The 10272-nt window shown below is 36.2% G+C and overlaps 2 protein-coding genes across 2 annotated transcripts; both read right to left on the bottom strand.

Moving 5' to 3' along the window:
* Positions 1-391: 391 nt before the first annotated feature.
* Positions 392-1327, bottom strand: LOC103100592 (olfactory receptor 52E4-like). Its single transcript, XM_007491181.1, has one exon. The coding sequence runs from the start codon at positions 1325-1327 to the stop codon at positions 392-394; it is 936 nt and encodes a 311-aa protein (XP_007491243.1).
* A 7184-nt stretch (positions 1328-8511) lies between these two features.
* Positions 8512-9698, bottom strand: LOC100618631 (olfactory receptor 52E5-like). The gene has a single exon (XM_007491180.2). The coding sequence runs from the start codon at positions 9592-9594 to the stop codon at positions 8653-8655; it is 942 nt and encodes a 313-aa protein (XP_007491242.2). The 5' UTR covers positions 9595-9698; the 3' UTR covers positions 8512-8652.
* Positions 9699-10272: the final 574 nt, after the last annotated feature.

Here is a 10272-nt window from a genome sequence, read left to right as displayed (position 1 = left end):
CATCTATTTTCTTCCAATGTTTGAATGATTCATATTTCCCCAACAACATAAACAAATGGAAAGGGAAATGCAATAGGAAAAAACTATAGTCATATATTTCTTTGGTAAAAGGGGACTATGAAAGTCCTATCTTACTTATTCCTTTGCGTCTAGATAAGACTATAGCAGTGAATTGTAAACATCTTGAAACCATCCAATTTTTGCCTTAAAGATAACTAACAAAACATGATTATATACCAAAACCATCAAGAATAAAAGATTAGACCAACATGCTTTCTGTTGGATGAGGCTTTCACTGCTTTTAGATAGCTCTCTTCTAATCTTGCCTCTATGTGGGTGAGAATGGAATTTCTCATCCCAGTTCAGTAACACCCACCACAGTGGTGATGAATCATTTTTTGATGAATATTTGGAGAACACGATCCCTAATCTGCTTGGTCCTGACACCATAAATAATGGGGTTGAGGGCAGGTGGCACAACAACATATAGATTGGCCAAGAGGATGTGAATGTAGTGAGGTACATTCTTACCAAACCGGTGAGTGAGGAAGGTGAATAGAGCTGGGGTGTAGAAGGCCAACATAACACAAATGTGGGAGCCACAAGTGTTCATGGCCTTTAGTCGAGCATCTTGGGATGGGAGGCGGAAGACAGCCTGAAGGATCCTGATGTAGGAAACTCCAATCAGAATCACATCCACAAATACTATAAAAATTACAACCAAGCCATAAATAATATTGACTCTAATGCTGGCACAGGCCAACTTGGCAATGCCCATGTGTTCACAATAGGTGTGAGGAATGAGATGGGAATCACAGAATGGTAACCTCAAAACAAGATAAATCAAAGGAAGCATGAAGGTCAGAGACTTAAGGATTATGGCCCCTGCAATTGTCCCAATGGTCTTGGTGGTCAGGATGGTGGTGTATTTGAAAGGATGGCAGATAGCTACATAACGATCAAAGGCCATGGCCAAAAGCACTGCTGACTCCATGGTGGTGAAATTGTGAGCAAAAAACATCTGGGCCACACAGCCTGCCAAACTAATCTCTCTTAAATGAAACCAGAATATTCCCAGCATCTTGGGGATGGTAGCTGTTGATAAGCCAAGGTCAATAGCAGCTAACATAGCCAAGAAATAGAACATGGGTTGGTGGAGACTCTTCTCAGTATGTATCACAAACAGAATGGTGCAGTTTCCTAAGAGTGCAATCAGATATACAGAACCAAAAGGGAAGCCAATCCAGATATGAGCAGTTTCTAGCCCTGGAATACCAACCAGTAGGAAAGAAGAGGGGTGAATATAGGTATTATTGGGATGGGGCATCCTGCCAAGTTATGTTGTATTCTCGTTGGGGGCCTGACCTGTGGGAAAATAAAATATATTCAAAGATTAAATTTTGAAGGGAGGAAGTAAGAAAAAGAAAGAAAGAAAGAAAGAAAGAAAGAAAGAAAGAAAGAAAGAAAGAAAGAAAGAAAGAAAGAAAGAAAGAAAGAAAGAAAGAAAGAAAGAAAGAAAGAAAGAAAGAAAGAAAGAAAGAAAGAAAGAAAGAAAGAAAGAAAGAAAGAAAGAAAGAAAGAAAGAAGGAAGGAAAGAAAGAAGGAAAGAAAGAAAGGAAGAAAGGAAGGAAGGAAGGAAGGAAGGAAGGAAGGAAGGAAGGAAGGAAGGAAGGAAGGGAGGAACAAAGGAAGGGAGGAACAAAGGAAGGGAGGAATATTGAGGAACTTTAGGCTTACTTTCTCATTATCTATGTAAAATCTTTTTGCGAAAGGTCTAGACGCAATGTGAGTAATCTTAAATATATGTCTATTATAGATGCATACAGATATACACTTCTATCCAAATGTTATATTCTATATATATATATATATATATATATATATATATATATATATATATATATCTTATTCCCCATTCTCTTAAATTAAGGAAAACTGAAAAAATATTGGAGTTTAATTATTTAAGCTATCCAAGACATTGAACGTATTTATTCCTTGTTCTTTCTCCTCACATGATTTTTTCAATTTTTCTTGTACTCAGCAAGATTTTTCCAAGTCTCAGTTTATCCTGATCATTATTTTTTTCTGAATAACTCCCCAAACTATAGAACTACATTGATCACTGTCTTACTCATTTTAAAATTGACTCTATACTTCATTTAAATACTATTTTCTTTTCCTACCCAAGTCAGATTGTCTTTTCAATTGGATTGTAAATTCCAGGAAGGTGACTGGTCTAGAAGTTGGGGAAAATGGGCTTAAATCATGAACTGGTCACTGACTAGCTTTGAGAACTTCTTCTAACTCGTATTCTTTCCTTCTTTTTCTATTTTGTTACTCTAATAATGTCTATTTCTATTACTCGTCATTTTAGTATTGAGTCTTACTCTTATTTGCCTGCAATTATGAAAGAATTTCCTAATATACTTTTATGACTTCTATTTCTCCCCCACTGTAATCTATCCTTCATGTATTAAACAGATGAAACTTTCTTATGTATAAATCTGATAATATAACACCTCTGGTCTAAGGTTTTCATAACTCTCCATTATTTATTAAATGAAACTCATAATATCCCTTTGCTTCATCTGGATGTTATGTCCACCCTATAGCATTGTCTTGCAGTAGTACTGTCACTTCTAAATAACATTTGGAAAATCAAAGTAAGTCAGGGAATAGATTCCCTGGGATCTGCTGAAGTTGATGAGGAAAGCATAGGAAAACAGAAAAAGGAAAAAATAAGAATGAAGAAATGGAGGGTGGGGGAGGGAAGAAAGGGAATTGGAAAGAAGAAAAATAGGGAAAGTGAAAAGAAGAAATGGTAGAAAAACTAGGAGAGATTGGAGAAATAAAGGATGAAAGGAGGGAAATGAAAGAAAAGAGTAAAAAAATAAAGGAATAAGAGTAAAGTGGAAGTAGGAAAATATGGTGCAAAATGAATTAAAGAAGAAAAATTAGGCAAGCTGTAGAAAAAAGGGATTGAAATGGAAAATTGGGGAACAGAAGAAAGGAAAAAGAAGGGTTAAGGATAATGGTAACAGTAAAGAAAAGAGATTGCTCTGAGGTTTGAATTTAGGATAGCTGGTTTGTCCTTTTGAAAAGCTGAGAGCTAAAGGTCCAGGGTGAAGAGAAAGGATAAGGGAAGAAGGAAAAGGCTAGGGAACACATAGAATGCAAGCATTGACTTACCAGATCAGATATTGCTCTATGAGTCAAGGGTCTGAGAATATTAATAACAGACCTGCTCATTTGCATTTTCCCAGTCTGATGATCATGCTGGACCTCAAACAACACATACAGGCCCTCTGGTGCATTACAAAACAAAGACCCACTGGGAACAGAATTAAGAGTTAACTCTTTGGTTGACATTTGGCTTCAAAGAGATCATGTCCATTCATAGTTAACCTTTTCACAATGAAGGAAGAATTTGTTCAGTTTGAATTTTATTGGGGCACCTGAAAGGAAAATGCTTCATTGATTACTGTTGCTGTTGCAAATGAAAGAAGTGAACTCACTTTCTCCAAGAGCCTTTCTTGAGTATCAGTCATCATCTATCATTGAGATGCATGCTTGCCATTAATGTATTCAATGGAAACAGTATCTGCATTTTTGTAACTATATACATTCTGTAATTTTCTTTATATTCTAGTTTAATGTAATCACATTCAAGTCAGAAACTCTCTCTCTCATCTCTCTCTCTCTCTCTCTCTCTCTCTCTCTCTCTCTCTCTCTCTCTCTCTCTCTCTCTCTCATCTTTTTATTGTCAGAAAATAGAATAGTGTTTAGCACATGGCACCACTTGACAAATTCTAGTTGATTGATTAATAGTTAGAAAATATGATGGTATGGATATTTTGTTCATTCGATTTTTAAGTCACTGAGAAAGGGTCATATCTCCTAGGAAGTTGGGAATTTCCAGATAGTAGGAACTGTGCCTTCATCATCAGCTATGGGTTCTATAACCTGGTAGATTGTATCTCTCCCTCAACAGGATTACTCTGAAGGTGTTGTGAGAAAATACACCCAAGTGTGTAGCAAGGTCTGTCCCCAAGAATGGAAGACTCAGAATTCCATTCAATCCAGGAGTATGAAAGAATTTTATTTGAAGAAGCTTTTAAAGACAGTATAATAGCCTAGGCTGGTGAAATGGCCCACGGGCTAATAGAATAGCCTTGGGACTAAAGAAATAACCTTGGAGCTGATAAAGAAGTAGTGCCCCCCTCAAGAAGTTTATAGTGCTCACTTCCCCCAACAATGTCCTTGTCACTGGGGAAATGTTCCTTATATATTCCTAAATCAGTCCTGCTCTTCAGCCCATAGTCCTTATCTTCTCCAACAGAGTGGGAGTTTTCAGAAAGTAGTATCAGGACTGTGCCAGGCACTGACCTAAGTACATTAGCAGTGCAACTATAATTCCAATCTATAAGAGTTTTTTAGTTTTACAGTTATGCCATTTGATCCTCAACCCTGGGAGGTGGGTGGGTGCTGTTGTCATTCCCATTTTGTGGAAGAGGAAACTGAAGTGCACAGAGGCTAAGTGGCTTGTCAAGGCTTACATAGACAGTGTCAGAGGCTATTGGTCTATACCTAGTTTCCTCCATATTGTTTTCCAGTTTTACCAGCAGTTTTTGTCACATAGTGAGTTCTCATCCCCAAAGCTGTCAAACACTTGATGGCTAAAGTCATTTACCTCCAATCCACTCTTTTAATCCAGAAATCTATTTCTAAGCCAATACCCAATTATTTTGATGATTTTTACTTTACAGTACAGTTTGACATCTGGTACTGCTAGGCCACCATCCATCACATTTTCCCCCATGAATTGCCTTGATATTCTTGATCTTTTTTTCTTCCAGATGAGTTTTATTATTTTTTTTAGTTCTACAAAATAGTTTTTGATAGTTTGATTGATATGGCATTGAATAAGTAAATTAATTTAGGTAGAATTTACATTTTGTTATATTAGCTCATCCTATCCATAAGTAATTAACATTTTCCCAATTTTTTAGACCTAATTTTATTTTCATGAAAAGTGTTTTGTAATTGTGTTCATATAATTCTTGTGTTTCCCTTGATAAATTGATTCCCAAGTATTTTATATTGCTTAGAGTTATTTTAAATTGGATTTTTCTTTCTATCTTTTGCTGCTGAACTCTTTTGGCAAAATATAGAAATGCCAATAATTTCTGTGGGTTTGTTTTATATTCTGCAACTTTACCCTATTCATTATTTCAACTAGTTTTTTAGTTGATTCTCTAGGATCCTCTAAGTATACCATCATATCATGCAAAGCATGATAGTTTAGGATCATCATTGCCTGTTTTAACTCCTTCAATTTCTTTTTCTTCTCTTATTACTCTCCAGAGAAAGAACTGTTGGAGTTGGAATTAAAGTATAGTATTTGGGGGGTTTTTTTGGTGGTTTTAATTTTATATGAGTATTCTCTTACAACAATAAACAATATGGAAATTGGCTTTGCATGATAACATATGTATATAACCGAGATCAAACTGCTTACCATCTCCAGGAAAGATGAAGGAAGAGGAGAGAGACAGTTTGGATCTTATAACTTCAGAAAACTTATGTGAAAAATTGCTATTACATGTAATTGGTAAAATAATATATCTTTTAAAAGATAAAAAAATCCTAATGATGCAAAACTAAGTATAACTGATATACAGGAGGCAAGCCCTGAAGATTATAACAGGCTAAAATAATAATATATACTATGTGTATATATATATATATATACATATATATATTTCTACAATGAGGTTCAGAATATCAATTGCATAATTGCAGAATATTTGAGTCTAGTTAGACAATGTTATTTTCTCTGATAGACTGTACACCCCTTGAGGACAGGCACTTATTTTTGTCTGTGCTTGAGTAGCACCTAATATGTTATGGATATGATTTACAGATATAAATGGGGGGGCAAGTTTAAATTCTTTTTGACTGGTTGATTGAATTAATGTGCAAGGGACTTAAGGATTATTTTGGAGCCTGTAAGCCAGTAAGTGTCTGTAACATGAAGATGAAGGCAAGAAAGATACATAGTTTAAAACTGCATTAAAAGAACTATGAAGGGTAATATGGCACAAAAAGCTCATCTCAGAATCAGAAATTCTGATTTCATAATTTATGAATTCAATCAAATGAATTCAAATCGTACCTCTGCCATGTGCTCAAATTTGAGATTTATGAAAGTTGCTTTCTCAGCATCCCCAAGTAATCTGTAGAGGATCTTCCTTATCAAGAGATTATTATGCTGATATAATCTTGAGAGACAGAGCCAAAGAAAGAGGGGTGAAGGGACAGGAACAAAGATAGATAGATTAATAATCAGAAAGAGTCAGACAGATTTATGGGAAGAGAGAGGGAAAGAAAGAGAAGGAAGATAAGGATAGAAAAAAGGGGGGAAACAGCAACATAAGAAATAATAACAAGAAAATGTGTGAAGGGAACCCTCCTCCCAGGATCACATACTGGGGTCATACCTGTGTACTGCATGTGCTATGTCACATGAGTGTGCTCCAGTGTGGATCACGAGACAGTGACCTAGGCATATGACCTGGAAAGGATCAGGTTAGGTTCCAGAGGTAAAGGAGAAGATATAAAAGAGGGGGTTCCAGGAAGTGGGCTCTCTATTCCCTTGGACATGGACTTATAAGGTCAATGGCTGAGAAAGCCATGAGAAGAGTGCCCATGTGGCTAGTTCAGAATAGTTCTTTATCTGTCTGCCTTCTTTTACTCAAGTAAACATTAATAAACTCTATGGAAATTAAGGACCAGAGTTTTAATTTAGCTTTAACAAAGAAAATTACAAAATAAAAATCCATATACTAAGTGTCTACTCTGTGCCAGGATTTTTTTAAACTATGGGGATACAAAGAATTAAAAGATAGTATCTGCCCTCAAGGAATTTATATTCTAATGGAGGAGACAACATGTTGAAAACTGGGCTTATACAAGATATATACAATGCAGATGGAACAATTTCAGAGGGGAAGGAATTAGACTTGTTCTGTTATATTTCAAATTAGGAGTGAAGCTTTTAGAGAAGCTTTATGCCTCTCCACATGCAGTTTCATATAAGGATAAACATCATATCAATTAGAATTGTCCCAAATATTTGTGTCTGGATGTCATGGGCACCTAAGTCCTAGAAGTCCTCATGCAGAAGGTGGATCATGACTCATTCCAGGTATAGTAAAGATTGTGTTGATTGAGTATGAATTAGACTAGGTAGACCCAACAATATTTTGTTGTATTGTAGTCCCTCTGAGATCCTTTCTAGCTTCTACATTCTGTGATTATGTAAGGCTCCTAGAAGATCAGAGTAGATTCTCCCCTGAATGAGAACTCCCCAAAGGAGCAAGAAGTAATTCCTGAGACAAACACTGCCATATAAGATAGTCACTCTCATGCTGACTCAAGCCAAATAGGTCATGAATATATGCTGACTATGATTAGGTAAAAGGCACGGGGCTGAGTAGTATTCCCTGACTGGTTTTGCAAGGGTTAGTTTGAATCAGAAGGTGACCAAGTAAAGTCAAAAAGTCAAGTTACAGGTTCGCTTTAAATGGTTGAAATCCTCGAGGTTAAGACAACTGGGAAAAATAGAAACAATTTCTGGAGCACAAACTTGGGCAAAGACAAAAGTACCCAACAAGGAAGCCAGACATAAAAAGTAGTGATTATGTCTTCTTCATTTCAGACAGCTGAGGCTGCCTGAATTCTTCTAAGAATTTTCAAAATTTATTAGCTTCTCAGGAGATAAATGAATCCCACTGAGGTTACTTCAAGTGACAATACAGATTAAAATTATAATTTAGACTTTTCTAAGATGTCTCTGTGGGTTTCAACCCTAAAAACTACAAGCATTTTTTTCAAGGCTCTGACCTTTGTAATTTTTTTTTAGCTACATTCATCTTTCAGTCCAGTCCTGTATCTACATCTTTAATACTTCTAAATTTTCCTGTAAGAAAAAAGTTGTCTAATATTTCCAGGCTGGGGAATAGGCCTTGTTAGATCTCTAATATACATAAAACATCATTCTGTCTTTTCTTATAGGCCACAATTCATTTATTTCTTACTCTCACTTTTTCTTCTTTCTCATCTATTTTCTGTTATTCCTCCATTTTTTTTTCTTGGTTCACTTTATCTCTCAATTCTCCTCATCATATTTCTATATGAAATTCTTCTTAAATAAATTCTTCTTCACTCAAATCTTACTACAGGAAAGCTATTCCTCTCTATGAGAGGTATTGGTCCCACTTCCATCCTCCCATCTGAGTTATAGAGATCCCCCGGTTGTTCTTTGTAACTGATATTCATGGATATCATTTTACAACTTAATGTAGCAGAAGATTCAATGTTTTTAAGCCAGAGATACTACACTTCCTTGAAACCTGAGCTATCACATTCCTTTAAAATATTTATATGTTTTCACCATCATATCTATATTTTAGAGGTAACCCTTCTGATATTGGCATCAATTTCAGGATTTATCCTCTGAATTCACAATTTTTTTGATGATGAACTATCTTTCATAATAGATCTCTAAGCATCATTAACATTAGAACACTGGGCCACTATAAAAGGTAATAAAATTAGGAAGAAATGGCACTATTTTCCTGAAACTTAGCATTAGAAACGTTTGGTATTAACTATTCTTAGAACACTCTCTCGGATCTGCTTGGTTCTGATGCCATAGATGATAGGATTGAGTGCGGGTGGAACTACCACATACATATTGGCTAGAAGAATATGGATGTAGCCAGGGATATTATGACCAAATCTATGTGTCAGGAAAGAAAAGAAGGCAGGGATATAGAAGATAAGAATAACACAGACATGAGAGCCACAGGTGTTGAGAGCCTTGAACCGGGCATCCCAGGATGGAAGGTAGAAAACTGTGTGAAGGATCTTTATATAGGAAAAACCAATCACACAAATATCAATAAATCCTACAGAAAAAGCCACCAGTCCATATAAGATATTCACTCTGATGCTGGCACAGCTCAAACGAGCAATACCCATATGCTCACAGTAGGTGTGAGGAACAATTTGAGCACTGCAGAAAGGCAATCTCAGGATGAGAAATATGAATGGAGTGATAAAGAGTAAAGATCTTACTATAATGATAATTCCCAGAATGACTACAATCTTATTGGTGAGGATCATAGTATATCTCAGTGGATTGCAGATAGCTACATAGCGATCAATGGCCATGACTGCAAGTAACACAGACTCAAAGCTGGTGCACATATGGATGACATACATTTGGGTGACACAAGCACCAAACATTATCTCTTTCAGTTTGAACCAGAAGATGCCCAGCATCTTTGGAATGGTTGCCGTGGATAAACTCAGGTCAATGGCAGCCAACATGGCCAAGAAGTAGAACATAGGCTGGTGGAGACTCCGTTCAGTCTGTATCAAAAAAATGATGGTGATGTTTCCCATAACAGCAATCAGATACACAGCACAAAAGGGAAAGGCAATCCAGATATGCAAATCTTCCAGACCTGGGATCCCCAATAGGAAGAAAGAGGATGGATGAAATTGAGTATTGTTGGGAGGGGCCATCCTAAGGCCTTCCTGCTGGAAGGATATCCCTTTCTGTCACAGGTGCTGGTCCCACTTACACCATTGCCTCAGTTGTAGAGATAAAAAAGACACTTTTCCACTTCCATAACCCAGCAGAAGAAACCTACCAGGGAAAGTTCAATGTGATTAAAGAGGTCCTGAACTGACAGAGAACTGACAGATAGGGCTCACAAATTCTATTAATGGAAATCAATTCACTTACTGATTATCACTGTTATCTTAGTGATAACTTCATCCTTCATAAGTGTGAACCAATGGGGGGAAATTCTATTCTGTATAAGATTCCCAGTAACAGAAAGGAAATATTTGGTGGAATAGAAATGACTGGAATCTTGGAAGAGAGAGCTGGTCATTCTATGCTAGAATTTCTATAAGGGCAACAGAAGAAAATTGGGAATAGTTTTAAATTTCTGTTTTGATGACAAGAAAGCAGATTTCAAAAGTGTTAGAGGAAAGATAGGATGCCATGGAGAAAAAGACATTAAGGGAAGTCAGCCAAAATAAAAAAAATGAATCAGTGTTACAGTGTAAAAGAAATCCAATAAAAAGGGAAATTAGGTTTGGTTGAAGAGATTGCTGTGAATGCAAAGGAAGCATAAACAAATAGATAAAAAACAAATTTATTATGGATAGAAATAAGGCAGTGTAACAGATGAT

Source organism: Monodelphis domestica, chromosome 4 (genome assembly GCF_027887165.1).
Source record: "Monodelphis domestica isolate mMonDom1 chromosome 4, mMonDom1.pri, whole genome shotgun sequence".
NCBI lineage: Eukaryota > Metazoa > Chordata > Mammalia > Didelphimorphia > Didelphidae > Monodelphis > Monodelphis domestica.
Note: the sequence above shows the minus strand (reverse complement) of the source record. Positions and strands in the feature narration are given on the sequence as shown.